At 40.9% G+C, this 22,779-nt stretch overlaps 2 protein-coding genes across 3 annotated transcripts; one reads left to right on the top strand and one right to left on the bottom strand.

Moving 5' to 3' along the window:
* Nucleotides 1–1,499: 1,499 nt before the first annotated feature.
* Nucleotides 1,500–18,651, bottom strand: shpk (sedoheptulokinase). Its single transcript, XM_061963309.2, has 7 exons — nt 18,360–18,651; nt 18,124–18,265; nt 13,983–14,157; nt 13,753–13,905; nt 13,440–13,615; nt 5,756–5,956; nt 1,500–2,694 (listed from the first exon to the last, which is right to left on the bottom strand). The coding sequence occupies exons 1-7, from the start codon at nt 18,495–18,497 to the stop codon at nt 2,306–2,308; spliced, it is 1,374 nt and encodes a 457-aa protein (XP_061819293.1). The 5' UTR covers nt 18,498–18,651; the 3' UTR covers nt 1,500–2,305.
* Nucleotides 18,153–22,320, top strand: emc6 (ER membrane protein complex subunit 6). 2 transcript variants are annotated; one of them, XM_061961947.1, is made up of 2 exons: nt 18,153–18,285; nt 21,670–22,320. In XM_061961947.1, the coding sequence occupies exons 1-2, from the start codon at nt 18,216–18,218 to the stop codon at nt 22,032–22,034; spliced, it is 435 nt and encodes a 144-aa protein (XP_061817931.1). In that variant the 5' UTR covers nt 18,153–18,215; the 3' UTR covers nt 22,035–22,320. The 2 variants fall into 2 exon arrangements, with proteins under 2 accessions (XP_061817931.1, XP_061817932.1); XM_061961948.2 differs by lacking the exon at nt 18,153–18,285 and adding an exon at nt 19,420–19,614.
* Nucleotides 22,321–22,779: the final 459 nt, after the last annotated feature.

Genomic DNA, 22,779 nt, shown 5'->3' with positions numbered 1-22,779 from the left:
ATCGGGTCCTTTTGGCTCATGGGACTCCGGAGGCAGCAGACAGGTACCGACAGGTCATGCGGTGTGCGGCTTCAACGGTTCCGGAGGCAAAAACTCGGACATGGGAGGAGTTCGGGGAGGCCATGGAAAACGACTTCCGGACGGCTTTGAAACGATTCTGGACCACCATCCGCCACCTCAGGAAGGGGAAGCAGTGCACTGTCAACACCGTGTATGGTGCGGATGGTGTGCTGCTGACCTCGACTGGGGATGTTGTGGATCGGTGGAGGGAATACTTAGAAGACCTCTTCAATCCCACCAACATGTCTTCCTATTAGGAAGCAGTGCTTGGGGAATCTGTGGTGGGTTCTCCTATTTCTGGGGCTGAGGTTGCCGAGGTAGTTAAAAAGCTTCTCGGTGGCAAGACCCCGGGGGTGGATGAGATCACCCGGAGTTCCTCACGGCTCTGGATGCTGTGGGGCTTTCTTGGTTGACAAGACTCTGCAACATGGCGTGGACATTGAGGGCGGTACCTCTGGATTGGCAGACCGGGGTGGTGGTTCCTCTCTTTAAGAAGGGGAACCGGAGGGTGTGTTCCAACTATCGTGGGATCACCCTCATCAGCCTTCCCGGTAAGGTCTGTTCAGGTGTAATGGAGAGGAGGCTACGCCGGATAGTCAAACCTTGCATTCAGGAGGAACAGTGTGGTTTTCGTCCTGGTCGTGGAACTGTGGACCAGTTCTATACTCTCGGCAGGGTCCTTGAGGGTGCATAGGAGTTTGCCCAAACAGTCTACATGTGCTTTGTGGACTTGGAGAAGGCATTCGACCGTGTCCCTCGGGAAATCCTGCGCGGAGTGCTCAGAGTATGGGGTATCGGACTGTCTGATTGTCGCGGTTCGCTTCCTGTATGATCAGTGTCAGAGCTTGGTCCGCATTGCCGGCAGTAATTCGGACCCGTTTTCAGTGAGGGTTGGACTCCGCCAGGGCTGCCCTTTGTCACCGATTCTGTTCATAACTTTTATGGACAGAATTTCTAGGCGCAGTCAGGGCGTTGAGGGGATCCGGTTTGGTGGCTGTAGGATTAGGTCTCTGCTTTTTGCAGATGATGTGGTCCTGATGGCTTCATCTGGTCAAGATCTTCAGCTCTCACTGGATTGGTTCGCAGCAGAGTGTGAAGCGACTGGGAAGAGAATCAACACCTCCAAGTCCGAGTCCATGGTCCTTACCCGGAGAAGGGTGGAGTGCCATCTCCGGGTTGGGAAACAGATCTTGCCCCAAGTGGAGGAGTTCAAGTACCTCGGAGTCTTGTTCACGAGTGAGGGAAGAATTAATCGTGAGATCGACAAGCGGATCGGTGCAGCGTCTGCAGTAATGCGGACACTGTATCGATCCGTTGTGGTAAAGAAGGAGCTGAGCCAGAAAGCAAAGCTCTCAGTTTACCGGTCGATCTATGTTCCCATCCTCACCTATTGTCATGAGCTTTGGGTTATGACCGAAAGGACAAGATCACGGGTACAAGCACTGAAATTAGTTTATTTTGTCGGGTGGCGGGGCTCTCCCTTAGAGATAGGGTGAGAAGCTCTGTCATCCGGGAGGAGCTTAAAGTAAAGCCACTGCTCCTCCATATCGAGAGAATCCAGATGAGGTGGTTTGGGAATCTGGTCAGGATACTACCCGGACGCCTCCCTGGGGAGGTGTTTATGGCACGTCCGACCGGTATGAGGCCACGGGGAAGACCCAGGACACGTTGGGAAGACTATGTCTCCCGACTGGTCTGGGAATGCCTCGGGATCCCCCGGAAGGAGCTGGACGAAGTGGCTGGGGAGAGGGAAGTCTGGGCTTCTCTGCTTAGGCTGCTTCCCCCGCGACCCGACCTCGGATAAGCGGAAGAAATGGATGGCCCTCAAAAGGTTGATGACACCAAAAGCCAAGTGGCCTTGCCCCTAAAATGACAAAATTCCAGGCCTGCTGTCAGCTTATGGTACTGCCTTGCTCATCACTTACCCTGCACAGTCAGGTAGCAGTGCATAGACACTTTGCGGCGCAGAGATACGCAAGGGTGTGAGTTACAATTGGCCCGGAACACTACTAAAGAAAAATAAAATCGATATTTAAATCTATATTTTATCATTGGAAAAAGTATTGCAATATATGCCATACAAATATTATGTGGTCCGTATTGAATTTTTTTCTAGAATGTGCCATAGATTAAAAAAAAGACCACTGCGTTAGCCCATTTAACCCTTCGATTAAACAAAACCACTAGTTTCCCAGCTTGACAAGAAAGATGTCACTCAGACACAAGCATCCTCAGTGGATCCAAGTCAGTCACAGAAGACCAAAGCCACACCCACAGCAGAGTCAGCATTTTGTCTGTATATCACAGACTGAGTGAACGCTCTCTCCACTTCCTGTCTGAGAACCTCATTACGAGCGATGGCGCTCCCGCTTCCCACAATCCTGCTGATCCCCGCCTGTTGCAGATGCTCCGCAGGCATCATGGCGCAGAGGTTATCCACGATACCGCGGCATACCGCTCTCGTCACGTGACCCAGAGAAAGGTTGGATGGAGAGATGTTGTTCATCTGACCCAGAGAGAAAGCGGCGTGTCTTTCTCCCAGGATGGTCGGAATCACTTGGAGTTCGCTGCTTTCTTGGTTCAGCGCACATTGAATCATCTTCTCATAGAGAGACTGATCACTCAGCTCCACGCCTGTCAAAGTACAAAATACTTTTACTGCAATGGGAGTGGCTGACCTGGAAAGGCTAGATTATGTAATATTCAGTACAGTGCAAAAGTCTTAGGTCACCATTTTTTTTTTTTTTTTCACAGCAAAACATCTCAGTCCTGTTACATAAATTATTATATATTTTTTAACAATACAAGTTTTAGTTGGCATTTATGGTATCAGCATGAATGTCGTGTTGCTGTATTTCATGTACAGTTGTACCTCAACTAACGAGCTTAATTGGTTCTAGGACGCAGCTCCTAACTCGAAACATTTGTATCTCAAATCAACGTCTCTCTAAATTGATAGCAATTTTATTGGTAGTTGCCCCTCCAAAACAGCACCATGTAACATGCTTTTTAAAAAAACAAAAAAACTTTTAGATAGAAATATTGTATGAAAACAATACAATAGGATGTAGTACAAACTACTCCAGTACTTTTATGATAATAACAATAATGTACAGCATTTACCTTGGAAAGTGGACTTCTACATACATTACTGTCGTCATGAACGGCCTTCAGCTCATCAAAGCTCCGCTCCCCCCACCATCACCCTCCCCACCAACGCCAGCACTTCATTAAAGGATTTAAAGGTCTCCAAGAACATCACAGGACTTTAAAGGCTGTACGCCGGCAGTTCTTGAAGCTGAATACGCGAAAGGCCCCCGGGCCTCAGACACTGCGCGGATCAGCTGGCTCCTGTCTTCACTGACATTTTTAACACCTCTCTGGAGCTATGCTGCGTGCCGTCCTGCTCTAAGACCTCCACCATTGTCCCTGTCCCCAAGAAAGCACGGATCACAGGACTTAATGACTACAGGCCGGTTGCGCTGACGTCTGTGGTCATGAAGTCCTTTGAGCGCTTGGTCCTGCCCCACCTCAAGGACATCACCGCCCCCCCTCCTGGACCCACTGCAGTTCGCCTACAGACCCAACAGGTCTGTGGATGATGCAGTGAACTTGGCCCTCCACTTCATCCTGGAGCATCTGGACTCCCCAGGAACCTACACTAGGATCCTGTTTGTGGACTACAGCTCTGCCTTCAACACCATCCTCCCTGGACTGCTACGAGACAAGCTCTACCAGCTCAGCGTGCCCGACTCCCTCTGCAGTTGGATCAATGACTTCCTGACAGACCGAAGACAGCACGTGCGGCTGGGGAAGATTATCTCGGACAGTCAAACCACGAACACTGGTACTCCTCAGGGCTGTGTACTCTCCCCCTGGCTCTACTCCTTGTATACAAACTGCTGCACCTCCAGTCACCAGTCCATAAAGCTGCTCAAGTTTGCGGATGACACTACCCTCATCGGGCTCATCTCGGATGGCGGTGAGTCCGCCTACAGGAGAGAGGTGGACCGGCTGGCGTCCTGGTGCAGCCTCAACAACCTGGAGCTGAACGCCCAGAAAACAGTGAAGATGATCATGGACTTCAGAAAAGTCACACCCCCATCATCCCCCCTCACCCTGATTGACTCTCCCACCCCCGTCTCCATTGTGGACTCCTTCCATTTCTTGGGCACCACCATCAACCAGGACCTCAAGTGGGAGCCGACCATCAGCTCCCTCATCAAGAAGGCCCAGCAGAGGATGTACTTCCTGCGGCAGCTGAAGAAACTTAAGGTGCCGACCGAGATGCTGTTGCAATTTTACTCAGCCATCATCGAGTCCATCCTCACCTCCTCCATCACCGTGTGGTTCCCTGGCGCCACAGTCCAGGATAAGCATCGACTGCAGCGCATCGTATGTGCTGCTGAAAAGGTGATTGGCTGCAAGCTCCCATCCCTCCAGGACCTGTTCTCCTCCAGGACCAAATGGCGTGTGGGTCGGATCACAGCTGACTCTTTTCACCCTGGACACAAACTATTCTCACCTCAGGCAGGAGACTACGGTCCATCCAGACCCACACCTGAACAGTTTTTTCCCCTCAGCCATCAGGCACATGAACGATAACAAGATCCGATAGCTCAGTTACAGCTCTTTTTATTACCAAATCTGTGTTATATGTGTTTTATGTTGCACGACTGCACCAAGAAAAATTCCTAGCTTGTGAACCCGTTCTCAAACAATGGCAATAAAAACTATTCTGATTCTGATTCTGTATCTCATTCTAGCTGTCAAAAACACCATCAGCAGCTTCGCCATATTTTCATGGATAAATGTTTAGATATTATTTTTACGTCCTTGGCTGGCGTTAAAACTCCTCCTGTTTCAGTATGGTGCAGACCAGCAGTGATACGCTTATACTGCTTCACCAAGTCGATTACAAAATCGGTCACGTGTTCATTGATTTATTTATTTAATTCAATAAATATTATCCATTTCTTATTCTCGACACTGTCTTTCACACTCGCTCTCTTCCTTCCCATGGTTAGAAAACAATAATTGTGTCCATCTCAAGCAATAAGTTAATGTTAACCTTTAGGACCAGATGTTTTGGGCGGATCTTACAGGATTCACTGTGACATTTGATCCAACAATTAACAGCGGGGATGCTTGTGACTCAAATGTTTGCTTGCAACTTCAAGCATAAGAATAAACCGAGAGACAGCTCTTATTTCAAAACACTCTTGAGTCGAGGTACCACTGTATTTGCCAATTATTTGCTAAAAACTCACTCCTGTTAGTTGTCTTGAGTTTAAGAAGTGTGTACAACAACGAAATAAAGTTGCCGGTTTTGTTCTGTCTTAAATTGTTAAAAATTCTGTCCACTAAGTGTTTTCCTAGTTATATGTGGTCAACAAAATATTACTGAAACAACCTATAGTATCTTAAAGTGGCTTAAAACAATTGCAAAGTGTTTACATTTAATTTAATTTGAAATATTTAAAATTGAATAACCAATAAATTCCTTTAAACATGACTAATATATGTGAAGTGTACAGTTCACACCCTGATAGCCAAGATTATCTGCAACAATTAATTTACGTTCCTTTTATGTACACACTTATCCCCATTTATACCTATAAATTGATATAAAGTCTTGTGAATTCCCACTGAGCCCACTTGTGTTTGCACATGATAAATATTAAACAAAACATACCAAGCTCTTTCATCCAGCCAGTGAGCATCTGCACAAACGTGGCCAGCACGTTGCCTCCATTGAGTGACGCGGCCACCACCAAGTACGAGCAGCCAAAATACGGGAAGAATGTGGTGGAGGAGTGCGGCTGAGGAAAGTCGGGAGGTTTGAAGTCAGCTGGCATAGCGAATGTCAACTGTGCTGAGGTGCTTATGTTAAGAACTGGGAAGTTAAAGAGAAGGGTGCACGAGTGTTAAAGGGGTTAAACAAACAAAATAATGCAAGTTACATTTGGTTGAAACGTTAGCATATACAGTGCATCCGGAAAGTATTCACACCACTTCCCTTTTTCCAACCTTATTCCAAAATGGAATTAATTCATTTTTGTCCTCAAAATTCTACACACAATACCCCACAATGACAATGTAAAAAGGTTTTTCTTTTTTAGATTTTTTTGCAAAATGTATTAAAAATACGAAATTAACAAATCACATAGGTACATAAGTATTCACAGCATTTGCCATGAAGCTCAAACGTGTGCTCAGGTGCATCCTGTTTCAGCTGATCATCCTTGAGGTGTTCCTACAGCTTAATTGGAGTCCACCTGTGGTAAAATCAGTTGGCTGGACATGGTTTGAAAAGGCACACACCGGTCTGTATATAAAGGTCCCACACTTGAATGAAGTCAAATTAATTGTCTCTAGACCTCTGAGGCAAGATTGGCTCAAGGCACAAATCTGGGAAACTGGTACAGAAAAATATTTGCTGCTTTGAAGGTCCCAATGAGCACAGTGGCCTCCATCATGGAAGAAGTTTGGAACCACCAGGGCTCTTACTAGAGCTGACCGGCTGTCGAAACTCAGCAATCTGGGGATAAGTGTCCTAGTTAGAGAGGTGATCAAGAACCCGATGGTCACTGTGTCAGAGCTACAGCATTCCTCTTCGAAGAAAGAAGAACCTTACAGAAGGACAACCATCTCTGTGCTGTGCATGCTGTGGGGATGTTCTTCAGCGGCAGGAACTGGGAGACTAGTTAAGATAGAGGGAAAGGTGAATGCAGCAATGTACGGAGACATCCTGGAAAAACAACAACTGAGTGGCCCAGCCAGAGTCCAGACTTGAATCCGATTGAACATCTCTGGAGAGATTTGAAAATGGCTTCCAATCCAACCTGATGGAGCGTAAGAGGTTCTACAACCAGGAATGGGCGAAACTGCCCAAAGATAGTTGTGCCAAGCTTGTGGCATCGTATTCAAAAAGACTTGAGGCTGTAATTGATGATGCACCTTTGGCAGCAAAGTATTGAGCAAAGGCTGTGAAGACCTATGTATACATGTGATTTCTTAGTATTTTATTTTCATAAATTTGCTAAACCCCCCCCCCTCCCCCCCAAAAAAAATCACACTGTCATTATGGGATATTTAATGTATTCCTTAAGGCTGTAATATAACAAAATGGGGAAAAAGTGAAGCGCTGTGTATACCTTCTGGACGCACTGTACAGCACAGTGGAACCTCGAAAGTTTAAAGCTGCAAAGGTAGGGAAGTTCAAAGAGTGGCCATTTACGGCCTGTTGTTTTTATTGGTCCTTGCCATTTTCTGAAAACAAAATAATTTCATTATTATTGTAATGTAGATAGTAGGGATGGGCGAGTGGGCCTAAAATCTATATTGCGATATATATTGCAGCCTCCTGCGATGACGACATCACAAAATATTATTTGGTATGTAAATTATAATAGAACTATTTCATAACGGCTTGTTACGCATGCATTAACATATTGTGTAATTTCCGGTTGTATTATTTTATCAGAACTATTATTAATCTACTTGCTAATTTACGGTTAATATCTGGTAACTTTCTGTTGTAACATGTTTCTATCTACACTTCTGTTAAGATGTAAGAAGCACTTATTGTTCTGTTGTTTGTATACTTTACATTAGTTTTAGGCAATACTACACATTTGGGTATCGATCCAATATCAAGTAGTTACAGGGGCAGCATTGGTGCAACCAATGCTGATACTGATACTTAGAATTTTCAAGATCATTGAATAATTATATTTTTGATCACAATTATAATCAAACAAAAACAAGATGGCGCTGTAACAGTATCAACTAATTATGTAAATTATGTCCTTCTATTCACTCTGATTTAAATAACTTGGTTTTTGCCCTTAAAGCCCTCCTGTGTCCAAGGACTTACTTCCCGAGGTTGTAAACGCAGGGTCTATGCAGGTTTCAGCAAGTAAAATGTCAATGTCAAATGGCTTATTAAGACTTTTCTTAAGACCATAATGAATATAATTTAGGACCATTTCACATCCATACAGACAAAAAACTACAAAGACTTAAAGGAAAATCAAGGGCCAGAATTAATTGTAAGTACAGTATATTAATTCATTCATTGCTCTTTCACATTGAAAAACAAAATGGTTAAACTAAATTCACCAGAAGCTTCTCTATTGTAATCTAATTGAAATAATAGCAAACATCATAACAGCCATTTTTTCAGATTTGACATAGAAGTGTTTTCTTGCAAAATGTGCAGTGTGCTTCATATCAACTGTTTTCATGTAACAACAACATCAACAATGGTAGAGACAGCACAACAATATATATTGTCTGTGAAAGGGACTGTTAGCATCTCTGCTAAAGCTAAATGGTTAACTTTTGCATTGTTTTTGCTGCTGTCAGGATTGAGCAAACAGATAAAAACGTCTACAGTACTACTACTACTGTATCTGCACAAAGTTGTGAAAGACAGAGTGCAGACAGAGCGATTGTCTAAAAAGAAAGAAGGTGATTATGGCTTGCAAGCCCAGGACAGAATTTGGATGTGAATAATGTGCTCAGCTCATCTGGTTTGCATGAATACATTTGTACCTGTTTGTGTGACTTTTTTGAAAACATATTGCTAATAAACACGGAGTAGTTTTTTCATCAAGCATGACAAGATGACATTCGCAAATCTTCCTTGCTTTGCTCACCCAACCATAAACTGAGTGTAAAGACTAAACACACAAACTTTATAGCTTTTAATGTCAGTTGCTGCAATGACTTAGAGAAACAATTAGGCATGAGAAGCTGACTTAAAAATATTGGAATAAATAATAGTATGATTTCACAAGTAAACATCTCTTATTGATCTCCTTCAGCAATTAGCGCCACTTTACCTACATAACACTCCTTTAGGGGGTTAAGTTGATATTTGTAAAGTTGTACAAGTGTTTGTGCCGTTTCTGCAGCTTTTGACACAGACTTATCCCGGACTTTGAACTTTTATATTAACATTCCATTCACTTTCACCACAATGTTTACAAACGCCTCTCTCCTCGATGGCTCCACATCCGGGTCCTAACCCAAATTGTGACATCTGTGAAAACACTTAATATATGTTTCCCTCCACCAGCTTCAACCATGCATTAAATTGATCGTTCTGGAGCCACAAATCTTTGAACTTGCACTTACCAATATTATGAAGTGAAGTTTTGTACGCTGCTATGCTAAGCTGTAACAACACACTGCTGCGCATGCACAGCACACACTTGCTGGTGGTGCGCGATAAATTCGGACCAGGCAGCATTGGTAGCCTAATAAAATTCCCATTTGTAGTTACGTTATAGCGTCCTCAAAAATGTAAACATTTAAAACGTAAGAATGAAGTTTATGCGTATTTTAAATAAAAGTAACTTTAATAGATTTTTAAGACCTTTCAAAATTGTATTTAAGACCTTTTATGAGATTTTAGGAGAAACTTAGACATTTCAAGGCCTTCAATTCAAACTTTTTGAGACCCCACGGATGGCCTGAAACAATATCAACAAAAGTTTTTTTCTGAAAAAACACAAATACATTTGAAAAAAAAAAATCGTTCTAACCACTATGGCATCGACCATATACTGAGGTTATACTTGGTATCATTACAGTCGATATTTGCATTGATAGGCTCTAGCTTCGAGGTTAGCATGTCCTCTTACAATGTGTCGTGTAGCATGTTTAGTTATTCCTTGTCCTACAGTGATGATACTTGTAAAAAAACAGTTAATTTGCCACCTTGGAGGCGAGGGATACTGATATATAAACTGTGGCTTTAAACTGTGGAGGGACATGAATGCTACATTGTTTTGAAGATGCGTTCATTTGCGGTCAAATTTGCAGACACAGCTAGAATGTGTCATCAACATGCATTATCACAATATAACGATAGTATTAAAATATCTTTCGACAACCAAACTTATATCGTCTATATCACACAACCTTAGTAGCTATTAACACAAAGCTACGATGAACAGTGTACAAATTGTTTCAAAAGCTATGAAGGACAACCAAGTAGCCCGCAAAGCAGCAGAGCCATATACGACTACGAGACGTTTGATGGATAGAAGTGGTACCACAACAAATGGAAGTGTGGTTATAGCGCTTATCTGATGAACAAGCTAATGGCTGCTAGATCGTCACTCTCTTTCTAGCTGTTCAATCAAGCATCTTTCATTAGCATTAATTAGTGGTGAGTACCGACTAGTGGTGTCATGGTACGTGTTTTCGGTTTCAGATTTTTCACTACAGAGTCCTTGGTTCTATACAGCTCTGTACCTTTTTCCCATACAGGACACATTTCAAATGAGGGACAAGAGGCGTGTACATTCCACATTGCGATGCACCTCCACAAGCGAGCCTCCAGGTGAAATACGTACACAAATACAAGTGGATAAGATGAAAAAGCAGTGTGCCGCCATTGTTCAGTGGAGGTCGAGAACAAGGGTACAAGCTGAAACGATTAATGCTGCACTCGCATTTACTAAAAATAAAGTAATTCAGAATGTTCAAAGTGTGACCCGAGGAGCATTGTTAGCTCGCAGTTGGTTTGTGTTGTTGCCCCATGGTTTATTCCCCAAAATAAAAATTTGCTATTACTCCAATATAATATTAGATATTACACTAATTTGAACACATTTAACACAAATTATGTATCTTATGATATGGTAGATTGACCGACATTGGATTGGTTTTTGCATCTTTAATTCACAAAATGTATCAGTATGGTTTTCTTTATATATTTAATTTTAAAATAAAAAACTGAGCAGTTTGTATTGAATTTTGTTCCCTCGCCGTACCAAAAATGAACTGAATTGTGACCCTAAAACCGAAGTATGTACTGAACCGGGATTGTGTTATCATATTATTACACCGGTAGAACCTATACTAGGGATGTCCGGATCAACGCTTTTGGCCTCCAATAACGATTGGATTTTTTGGTCTTAGATCCGATTCAATTTTGAGTCCTGAGCCGCTTCTTTGACAGTAGATCATAGAACTAAAAATGTTTTACAGCAAGTAACTAAAGTAAACACAATAACACTTTTTTCTTATCTTAGTACATTTAGAAGTTTCTATAGTTGTTGTAAATCAGATGCTGTATTACATTTGTGGTATTAAATGCTACATACAATTTTTTAAACAAAACAAAGTGGCTAGTACACAATAACTAAACAAAAACCAAAACTACTATTGCCTCCCATTTAAATCATTTGGGTTTTGCCCTCAAACCCTTCCTCTATCCAGAGACTTACTCACTGAGTTGGTTAACAATAATAAGAACCACCAAAACATTATTATTTAATAAAAAGAACAAGAAAATAATAATCTAATTATTTTAGTATCCTATATACTGACAATATACTAGTTATCGATAATAAAGACATCTGGATTAATCCCCCTTACTTTACATTAAAGAGGACCGATTATGCAAAACCTACTTCTCTTACCTATTGGTACCTGTTTTTGTGTTTTGGGGATCTGCATAAAATAAATATAATGTTAAGTCAAACCATGGAGGCATGGCGGAAATATTTATAAAACAATCTAGCCTTCCTTCTTACTTCCTTCAAACGAGCCGTTTGGATTTTTCCCCATTAGAGACGTTTTTCCAAATTGTGATGTCAGCGGATATCTCCATGGTAGAAATTTATCCAAAGGGCTTTACGCAAGTCCGCCATTAAAGTTTCTGTTGTAGTCAATAAGATCCTTATTTTTTGCTATCCTCTTGTTGTGGGGCAGACTGGCTCGTACATGCACGTACATCCTCCGCTGTTGCCATTTCGAATACAAAGTAGCGTACAGTTCTTACTAATATCTGTCAGTAGACTCGCTATGGAAGTGCTACAAACTACAACATTGCTAACGGGGAGAAGACGCAGTCCAAGTGGAGGTATATAAACAAGACCATCCACAAAACGCCACATCCTGAACAGACAGTCAGAAAGCAGCTGGAAAATGTTCTGTAAAACTTAATCTATACCATTTTTTTTTACTAAAGAACCACCATTGCATGCTATGTAGACCACAAGAAAGTGTTTTAAATGTAGAAAAAAAATCATATGACCTCTTTAAAGCTTTAGCGGTTAGCTTCTTAGGTCGTCCTGCTTGGTGTACTGTATGTGTGTAGCATCCTGAGCCAATCCTTTTCCTCTAGCCCTCAAGTGATAATGATATTTGGAAGTGTGCAACAAGGAATTTGGACATGTAATTGTGTCTCCCTAAGCGTACATCCCTTTTGAATGAATCTTTCACATGAGTACAATCTTTAGCCATGTAAGCCCTCGGTTTTTGATTGATTGATTTAGACTTTTATTAGTAGGTTGCACAGTGAAGTACCGGTACATATTCAGTACAATTGACCACTATATGGTAACACCCGAATAAGTTTTTCAACTTGTTTAAGTCGGGGTCCACTTAAATTGATTTATGATACAGATATATACTATCATATATACTATCATCATAATACAGTCATCACACAAGATAATCATCAGGGTATATACATTGAATTATTTACATTATTTACAATCCGGGGTGTGGGGGGTTGGTTGTTATCATCAGTCATCAACAATTGACAACAGAGAAATGAATATTGAAACAGTGCAGGTCTGACTTGGTAGGATATGTACAGCAAGTAGTGGACATAGAGAGAGAGAGAGAGAGAGAGCCGAAGGCATAAGAGAAAGTATCTACATTTTATTGTTTACATTTGATTCTTAACAGTCTGGGGAGGGTGTTAGTTTAGGGTTGAAGTTGCCTGGAGGTGTACTTTTATTGCGGTTTTGAAGGAGGATAGAGATGTCCTTTCTTTTATACCTGTTGGGAGCACATTCCACATTGATGTGGCATAGAAAGAGAATGAGTTAAGACCTTTGTTAGATCGGAATCTGGGTTTAACGTGGTTAGTAGAGCTCCCCCTGGTGTTGTGGTTATGGCGGTCATTTACGTTAAGGAAGTAGTTTGACATGTACTTCGGTATCAGGGAGGTGTAGCGGATTTTATAGACTAGGCTCAGTGCAAGTTGTTTTACTCTGTCCTCCACCCTGAACCAGCCCACTTTGGAGAAGTGGGTAGGAGTGAGGTGGGATCTGGGGTGGAGGTCTAGAAGTAATCTGACTAGCTTGTTCTGGGATGTTTGGAGATTAGATTTGAGGGTTTTGGAGGTGTTGGAGGCATGCGTAATAGAAAAAGGGTTGAACGAGAGTTCCCGCTAGAATCCTCATGGTGCTTTTGTTGACATTGCACGGTAAATAATGGTGTTATGATAGCGACAGTTTGACCCTGGAACAGATTAACTCTCTTTGTTAATTCTATTGTAAAATTAGAACGAGCGTCCTGGTAAATCTTAAGAGGCTCCACTGTATTTCTATGACTTCCTGCTTCACCTGCATCAGTATTTTCACTCAGGCAGGAGTAGACAGCGCACTGTAAGTCTCCAAGAGCGCCCCCTACTGGCGTACCAGCAGGGATGCCATGCCAGTCATGACATGTGTGACCCACCAGCTTACCAGAAGGGACACACTGAGGTAGCAGGTGCAAAGGGAAGCCGGTGGCATTCAGACTAGAAAATGCATGCACACACAAACAGCTGTTATGTGTAACACGCTCAGCTTGCCGATAATACCATGCATTTAGGAATAAAGTTATATGCACACACTTAATTATTAACAATACTGTGTACAGAACTTTAGTACATACATATCCACATTCCACATGCTGGTAGATGTGTTGTAGAAACCCCAGCTGGCTGCATTCTGAGGCGTCATGACACATCTGTCCAAGCCACACAACATGGCTACCACATAGTCTTGGATAGTACCTGAAACTGTGAAGTCCTTTAGGAACTCGGGCCTGCAGAAGAATAGAAAAATAAAAATATTTTAAAAAGGGAAGCAAAAACAATATTGACTTGTGTGATTTGTGCTCACCTGTGTTTCATGAACCAAAAGATTGTCGCACAACCAAATCCTGTGGATACGCTGAGATGCGAGTCCGGTTTTGGAAGGGAAGACAGGAAAGTGTTGTTGCATCGGCCATCTTGCCAGGTGATCAGCTGACTGATGTGACCGGCCGTGAAGAAGTTGCCATTGGACCAATCACAACCTGAAAGGAACGAAACATTCATACGAGCATTTGTACAAATTAGTGCTGTCAAATTATAATGTTAATTAATTAACATTAATTAATTCATTAAGATTAATCACACTTTTAATCACACTTTTGAATGAATCATGATTAATCCCAGGTTATTAACTGCTTGCATGATTTAAATTAACCTAAAAATACCCAAATATTTGGACACAAATACATTTTTACTTTCACAATGTCACCCAGAAACATTTTTTCAATGTTTTATTTGAATGCACATCGTTTATTTGCTCAAAAATTGGTAACAGTTTTACATAAAGTGCAGTCAGGGTGTATTTTCAAGTGAAATTTGTCACAGAGCACCCCTATCAAAGTCTCCTTACTCACCTTTGAAATTGTGTATTCATTGTGAATGACCTTATAACAACCTGTGCTGCCTTCCAGGTAACCATTAACAGGGATCACGGTGAGGTAAAAAAAAAATAGAGTAAGCTCGGGGTCAAGGGGCTCTTTTGGGGGTTTGAGTGAAGTTAAAAAGATTTTAAATTTGTTTTTAATACTTTGGAAGGTATTTCCAACATAAAATGCTATAAATTGAAAGTCACACCTTATGCATGACTGTACCACATCATCAAAAGTTAATGGTTTTTGGTGAGAAAATATATTCACCATATCAATACAAGCCATTCCAAAATAAAGAATAATATTTATACAGCGTTTATATAGTGAAACCCATTATCTAAATTGCATTTAAACCAGTGTGGGTGGCACTGGGAGCAGGTGGGTAAAGTATCTTGCCCAAGGACACAACAGCAGTGACTAGGATGGCGGAAGCAGGGAATCGAACCTGGAAACCTCAAGTTGCTGGCACGGCCACTCTACCAACCGAGCTACACCACCCCAATATATGTTAATGTACAACATCCATGGTTTGTATCATTAGTTCAATGTTTTGTTTGGCTTGAGAACATCTCTGCACTACACAACTATAAGGCATGTCATGAATACATGAGATATGACGGCTATATTTGTTAACAAATATTGTAATTGTAAAAACTCTAATATAGTGAACTGGTGAGTCACTTAGTAAAGTCATAGACGTAAGATTGCATTCATGGTATATGCCAGTGGTCCCCAACCATCGGGCCGCGGCCCGGTACCGGTCCGTGGATCGATTAGTACCAGGCCGCACAAGAAATTAAAAAATAAATTAATTAATTTAAAAAAAAAAGTTTTATATTTCTAGTTCCTACATTATATATCAATATCGATCAATACAGTCTGCAGGGATACAGTCCGTAAGCACACATGATTGTATTTTTTTATGGCAAAAAAACATTTTGGGACAAATTTTCAAGCGTTGACTGGTCCGCAGTTACAAAAAGGTTGGGGACCACTGGTATATGCAACAGGTTTGTTTGTTCAATTATGACATGATGCTTTTTATTACATGTAATCTTAATACATTTGTGATTATAATTTATAGTGCTTTTTAGGCAACTTTGGCGATGCAGCACTAGATCTAGTACAACTTAGTGGGTTTAGTATTGTAAATCATGATTAGATTCATGAGACTTAATATCTACTGGTCAACAACAATATGCCGTATTATTACTTGCTGAGTTGTAGTAACTTATGAAATTGACTCACCAGGCTGGGGCTGCACAAATAATTGAAAAATTCAGAATTTTGCACAACGCTGATTCTAAGACAGACTTTCTATTACACCGACCGGATACATTCCAAAGCACAGCACACATTTTGCCACACCTAGTGTGTGTGTGACAATCATTGGTACTTTAACTTTAACTTAAATGCCATAAATAGAAAAAGTACAGTAAGAACTTGTGCAGAGCCTGTAATCTAGTTCACCTTTAACTGTTGTCCATGTCAATTGCAAGGACATGTGGGGGATATTGTTCACAGTCATGTTGTGATTTTAAATAACATACCAGGCGGAACAATGTATGTTTTTTTTCTCATGACAAATTACACAAAATGTTTGTTCTAAAACTGCCTTATTTCACATGAATAGCCATTTACGCATTATCAACAAATGTGCAATTAATTTAGAAAATGATGCTGTTTTGTCAACCTTTACACCTTCCATCCATTTCCTACCGCTTTTTCCCTTACGGGGTCGCGGAGGGTGCAGGACCCTATCTCAGCTGCACACGGGCGGAAGGCGGGGTACACCCTGGACAAGTCGCCACCTCATCGCAGGGCCAACACAGATAGACAGACAACATTCACACACTAGGGCCCATTTAGTATTGCTAATCAACCTATCCACAGGTGCATGTCTTTGGAGGTGGAAGGAAGCCGGAGTACCCGGAGAACATGCAAACTCCACACAGACAGATCCCGAGCCCAGGATTGAACCCAGGACCTTCGTATTGTGAGGCACACGTGTTCTACCGTGTAACCTTTACTCCATTTTTTAATCAAAAAAGAAAAAGAAATCCTAATATCTCTTAGGAACAACAGCAGCTACAGGCTTTTAAAGCCACTTAATTTATGCAATTTTGTGAGGGGGTGTCACTAGTCATTTTCATTTATATTGCCATATATCAGCTACTGTGTGGAAGTGTGGGGAAACAAATATAAGAGTAACATAAAGGCATTGTATCAACTACAGAAAATAGCTATAAGGATTATTCATAAAGTAGATGATTTAGAACACACTAACATATTATTTATTAATTCGGGTTTATTGAAATTACAGGAGCTAGTAAAGTTACAGACATTATGTGTCATGTTTAAGGCTAAAAGTAAAACACTACCAGCAAATTTACAAAAAATGTTGTCATCACTTCTGAGAATGAAGAGCATAGAAGAAAAGGTCATTTCAAACATCAGTATTCAAGGACAACTTTAAAACAAATGTGTATATCAGTGGTGGGGCTTAAACTATGGAATTCTCTTTACAATGAGATAAAAGATTGTAAAAATATATTCCAATTGAAAAATAAATATAAAGACAGAACAATAATGTTATGATCCGCTGCCCGGATCATATTTTCTGTTTACGTTTTCAAGATACTTGTGTTTTTGGTTAGTTTTGGACTCCTTGAGTACCTGTTTTGTACACCTGAGTTTGTTGCCATGGCTGCTTATTATTTTCACCTGCCGCGTTTGTTCCCGACACGCACCTGTTTGTCATCACTGACATTATTATTTAAGCCTGTCCTCCCTGTCATTCGTTCTTGCTTCGTAGTTTGTTTTTATGCAACAGTTGACGACTTCTGGCTCTGTACCTGTTAGCTTCCACGCTAAACTCCTTTTTTACCTTCTAGCTCCCATGCTAGCTCTTTTAGTTTTTGCCTTATGTGCTATGAGCACCCTTTTCTTTGTTCCAGTATAATTTATTCCGGTAAATAAATCATTTCTTTTACCTTCACGCTGTGTCCGAAATCCGTTGCATCTGGGGAGAACGAAACCCCGCATCACCATGCGCCCCGGTCGTCACAAATAAGATCATATGGACAGCCATAAGTGTTTACATTTTGCTTTATGGTTATTATTTTACTTATTTTTTACTTGGTTTTGTATTTGTTTTGTATCATCCCGTGAGGTGTATATTATTTTTTTTTTTTGTTCGGTTTGTACTTCATGAAGTTTTGCACTTGTGTTTTTAGTGTGTGTTTTTTGTTTGTTTTCATTATAGTTGGATGTAATTGTTGGTTTATATGATATCCATTAACGTATTATGTTGAAGGGGGCAGGAAAATATAAGATGTTTCTTCATCCTGCTCCTTCTCAGGCATTGGTGTGTAAATGTATAATTGAGGTATAATTGTCTATCGATCAAAGATGCACATCAATGAAGGAGATGAATAAAAAAAATTAAAAAATGACATGAATTTACATTGGTCAAATATTACTTTTCAATATCTCGAAGCGTTTTTCTTACACCAGAATAAAAACAGAGCAAGTGAGTCCAATAGCCACAATAATACACAAACAAACAGCTGTTCTTACCGCTCTTAGCTTTCCAAAATAAAACCCCGTGCATTTGTCCTGATACCCCAATCTTGGCCACATTCTGCAGCTTGTCTCTCGGCAGAAGTGCAATGCAGCGGTTGAGAGTGTCCACAATCCGTCTAGTGTCCTGCTCCTTGGCCTGTGCGTGGAGGACAGCAGGTAACCAGACAGGAAGCACATGTTGACATGTTTGTTAGAGAAGTTCAGAGCCGCTATTTAAGTTTTGCACTTACTTTTATGCCGCTGAAATCTGCGATATCAGAAGCAGATGGTAAACTCTGACTTGCAGCAACCGCCCTAGTCTGTTTTTCTAGTAAAACTGCTTTAATCGAGGTGGTGCCCAAATCCAAACCCAGAATGTAAGCAGACATGACGGCCAGGTACCAGGTAGCACTTGTTGTACTGTCACGACACGACAGGTTCAGGAATACACGATCGGTCCGAGAAGCATATGTCTGCAGAATTATTGATCGGTCCACGCATGCGCAAACCTGTTTTACGACAGGTTCAGGAAGACACGATCGGTCCGAGAAGCATGTCTGCAGAACTATTGATGGGTCCACGCATGCGCAAACTTGTTTTACGGCAGTTACCATGGTTTTCTTTTTGTAAGCTTTATTTGAATAACAGTATCAAGTAAAGGTTACATAAAAAACGTTACTTAAGAACACAGTACTTATTTTGAAACAGATCCGCACAGAAACATGAACATGTGCTTAAATAGTCTTTTTTTTACTACTAAATTGATATCAAATATATCAATTCACAATACTGATGATTTAAAAGTCAACTTTTTGTCAGGTCGCAGATATATATTTAAGTTACAGTAAGTGCCTTGTAAAAACATTTTACAAAATAAATTACGCTATGGGAGCCTAGTGTGTGAATGTGAGTGTGGATGTTGTCTGTCTCTCTGTGTTGGCCCTGTGATGAGGTGGCGACTTGTCCAGGGTGTACCCCGCCTTCCGCCCATGTGCAGCTGAGATAGGATCCAGCACCCCCGCGACTCCGAAAGGGACAAGCGGTAGGAGATGGATGGATGGATGGATGGAGTCAGTGGCGCCCCCGTGCGTCATTCATTGCAATGACAGAAGAGTGAAAGTGGTTGAAAATGTGGCGATAATACTCCCTGATTTAAAAAAATATATATCTCATGTTTATATTTGTAAACCATTTTACTCGTAGGTAAGCTACTTTTGTATTCAACAAATGTATAAAACATTCAAATATCACAAATATGACAAGAATGCAGCATCGACCACCTCCTGTTTGATGACTTGGCTCTACCCACAATTCCTTGCGAATAGCATGGACGCTATCTGGCTCCGGGTATTATACACACTGGAATACATTTGCGTTTCCCTGGCAATTCTGGCTAACATTCGTCCAAGCTGTTTCATTTTCAAGTCGGCAACGTAACTTTTTACGGATGATGCGTTTGTGATTGCGCCGTCAAAGGAGCAAAATAATCCCTTTCGTTGACCTCCGGTAAGAACCTCGCGTCGTTTAGCAATACGTTAGCATGCTAACACTAGCGATGCTATAAATGTATGCTGAAATAAGATAGAAATGGTGTGAAACAGTACTTAAACATACCCTGCTCTTGCTGTACAAAGGGTTCGTGTTGATTATTGAAATATTATTTTAAAAGGATTTTATGACGTTTTGATTCATTATATATACAGTAATTCCTTGTGTGTCGCTTTAAATTGGGTCCGGAGATGTGTCGCTTTAAATTTGGTCCGGAGATGACTGCTATAAAATAAATTTCGCAAAGTAGAAATATGAATCGAATATTTTCATAGCCTCCATAATAAAGTTGTTTACTACATTTAAGTATATTTTTAACATTGTGAGAGCCCTCTAGACATGAAATACCATCCTTTAGTCACATTTACACTAATTTAATCCAATATCGTAATGTTATTATAGACTGAGTCATTCAGTGGCCACGATACTGAACAGCGTGATCTGGTCTCATCCAGTGGCCTTACTAATGTGGTATTGATTTTTTAAGTTCATTTAGCCATATTTATGCTTGGAAATGCTAAATTTAGGGCAAAAATGTTGTAGAACGTTGTAAAAAAAAAAAGTAATTATAAAACCTGCAATGAGGTGGCGACTTGTCCAGAGTGTACACCACCTTCCGCAGCTTGGATAGGCTCCAGTACCCCCCGTGCACCGAAAGGGACAAGCGGTAGAAAATGGATGTAATCTGCGATGTGGTGAAACGATATTAAGGGGCGACTGACATTTGCTACACCAACTAATGGCGAGGATGCTTTTGACTTCAATTTTCGCTCGCAACTTAAAGCAATTGGCCTAGATAAATACCGCAAAACACTCTTAAAGGCAAACTGCACTTTTTTTTTTTAGGAATTTTGCCAATCAATCAAAATCCTTAGGTAAGACAAGAACACATTTTTCTTTTTTATTCATTCTAAATAGTAAATAAATACGATCAAAAATCAGCTTACAATGGAGCCAATTGGAGTCACTCTATTTTGCCAATCTAGCCCTTAAAACATCCAAACACCTCCATTAAGGATTTTTTTGTTGTAAGTATACATGTAATGTAACGGGAACATTTATAATAACATTTAATATTTACGTATTTGCTCATTTTAAGCATATGGCTGCGAATTAATTGAAAAAAAACACATCAAGATGTTTGCTTCTTTTTTTTCAACATCAACTTGTCCAGGGTGTACCCCGCCTTCCACCCGATTGTAGCTGAGACAGGCTCCAGCGCCCCCCGCGACCCCAAAGGGAATAAGCGGTAGAAAATGGATGGATGGATGGATGGATGGATGATCAGTACTCACTGCAGACTTCATGAGCGCTAACAAACATAATAAAACATCACTTACTGTACAACGTCTGCTGTCAATAGAATGCCGACTGATATAATCTTGTTCTATTCCTGTTTAGATGAAAAATGACTCATAATCCATGCCAAGAAAAGTGGGGTAGAACCAAGCGTCTTTACGTGTCATTCTTGCCATTGCCAGGTCTAAATTGGCTGTCAACATGTACCAGCTTGTCATAATACGTTCTCATCCTTCTACTATCAAGATGAGAGGCATGATTTATGATCTAGACTACAATTACACGAGCAAGGAAACAGGTTACCACTCAATGATGACAACATAGGCACACAAGCTGGTGATCACAGCGCTGCTATAAATAGTTTGTCTGCTTTAGCGCTTATTATAACAATATCACTAATACTTGGTTCATATTCAAGTCACAACATGTAAATGGAGCTTTTGGGTGCTTTTTGGATGTTTTTTTATTGGGTTTATGGACGTAATAAAGGACCCCCCTTTGGCTCCATTGTAAATGGACTTTTATTTAGGATTATTTACGAGTTGGAATGCATCAGTCGTCATGTTTTTCATAATGATGGCGAACGATAGGCAGAATTACCCAAAATGTGCAGTTCCCCTTTAAGTCGAGGTACCACCGTGTCACCTTTTGTTAGCACACTGGTCGATTGTTTTCAAAAGTAGCGTTTGAGTAAACACTTTCCTATCTCTGCAGGCATTTTCCTGCCACCGGCAACCACAGCCAAGATGGCAGCCGTTGTCGCCAAGCGAGAGGGGCCACAGTTCATCAGCGAAGTGGCCATGAGGGGCAACGCCGCCGTGCTGGACTATTGCCGTACCTCCGTGTCAGCGCTGTCCGGAGCTACAGCTGGTATCCTGGGTTTGACGGGACTGTATGGCTTCGTTTTTTACGTTTTGTCCTCGTTCCTCTTGTCTCTGCTGCTCATTCTCAAGGCTGGGCGGCGATGGAACAAATGCTTCAAGTCCAGGCGGCTACTCTTCACTGGGGGCCTCGTTGGAGGTCTTTTCACCTACGTCCTGTTCTGGACTTTCCTTTATGGAATGGTGCACGTATACTAAACCCGTCCCCTTGCTCCTGAACTAATTCAACTTGATTTGATCTGTAGATGAGCCAGAATAGTTAGAATTGTATTCCACTATGACCTGCTGATATAAGAGGGAGCGTGTTAATAATTCCAATTGTCCTCCCACACTTGCTACTACTCGCAGTGCCCGTAACTTTTATTTTTGTGTGGTTATAGTGTTACATCTACGGAGCACACCACCTTCATCTACACTTAATGTGCAGTACTGATGTTAGATACATAAAATGTGATTACTAATTGAAATAAATACCTCTCAACAACTTGTTTGCTTACATCATCCTGTCATTTTTATGTTTTACTTATCATCAAAAAGTCATTCATTTCCAACAAAGACAGTTCAAATAAATAAACACAGGAATACATTAAATTAAATTGTCACAGTAGGCCTTCAGCACACAACATCAAAATATTCTATTGTAAAGAATATTACTTTCATTTTGAGCAGGTGATTTTGACACGACGCACATTAAAAAAACAGAATTAAAATAAAGCGAGGTCATGGATAGACTGATTGCATATTCCCAACCAGCGACCAAAATCTACTTTAAAAATGTCTAATCTATCAGACACCAAATTCTATGTTCCCCAACCGTATTAATCTAATTTGTTTAAAATGAACTTTTTGGAACTTGGCAAAAGCCTGAAGTGATGATATCACTCATAACATAAATTCTGTACATTCAATAAAAAAATGCACCATAACCAAAATAAATTCCTAC

The sequence above is a fragment of the Nerophis lumbriciformis genome, linkage group LG09 (assembly GCF_033978685.3).
Source record: "Nerophis lumbriciformis linkage group LG09, RoL_Nlum_v2.1, whole genome shotgun sequence".
NCBI lineage: Eukaryota > Metazoa > Chordata > Actinopteri > Syngnathiformes > Syngnathidae > Nerophis > Nerophis lumbriciformis.
Note: the sequence above shows the minus strand (reverse complement) of the source record. Positions and strands in the feature narration are given on the sequence as shown.

Bases quoted from the DNA above. Each gene is read 5' to 3' on its own strand.
- emc6 (XM_061961947.1), top strand. From the start codon at position 18,216: ATGCAGCGGTTGAGAGTGTCCACAATCCGTCTAGTGTCCTGCTCCTTG. The intron at 18,286-21,669 runs GTAACCAGACAG...CTATCTCTGCAG, and splicing joins CTGTGCGTGGAGGACAGCAG to GCATTTTCCTGCCACCGGCA.
- shpk (XM_061963309.2), bottom strand. From the start codon at position 18,497: ATGTCTGCTTACATTCTGGGTTTGGATTTGGGCACCACCTCGATTAAA. The intron at 13,906-13,982 runs GTGAGCACAAAT...ATTCTTCTGCAG, and splicing joins TTTTGGTTCATGAAACACAG to GCCCGAGTTCCTAAAGGACT. The intron at 5,957-13,439 runs GTGAAGCAGGAA...TTAACTTCCCAG, and splicing joins GAGTGAAAATACTGATGCAG to TTCTTAACATAAGCACCTCA.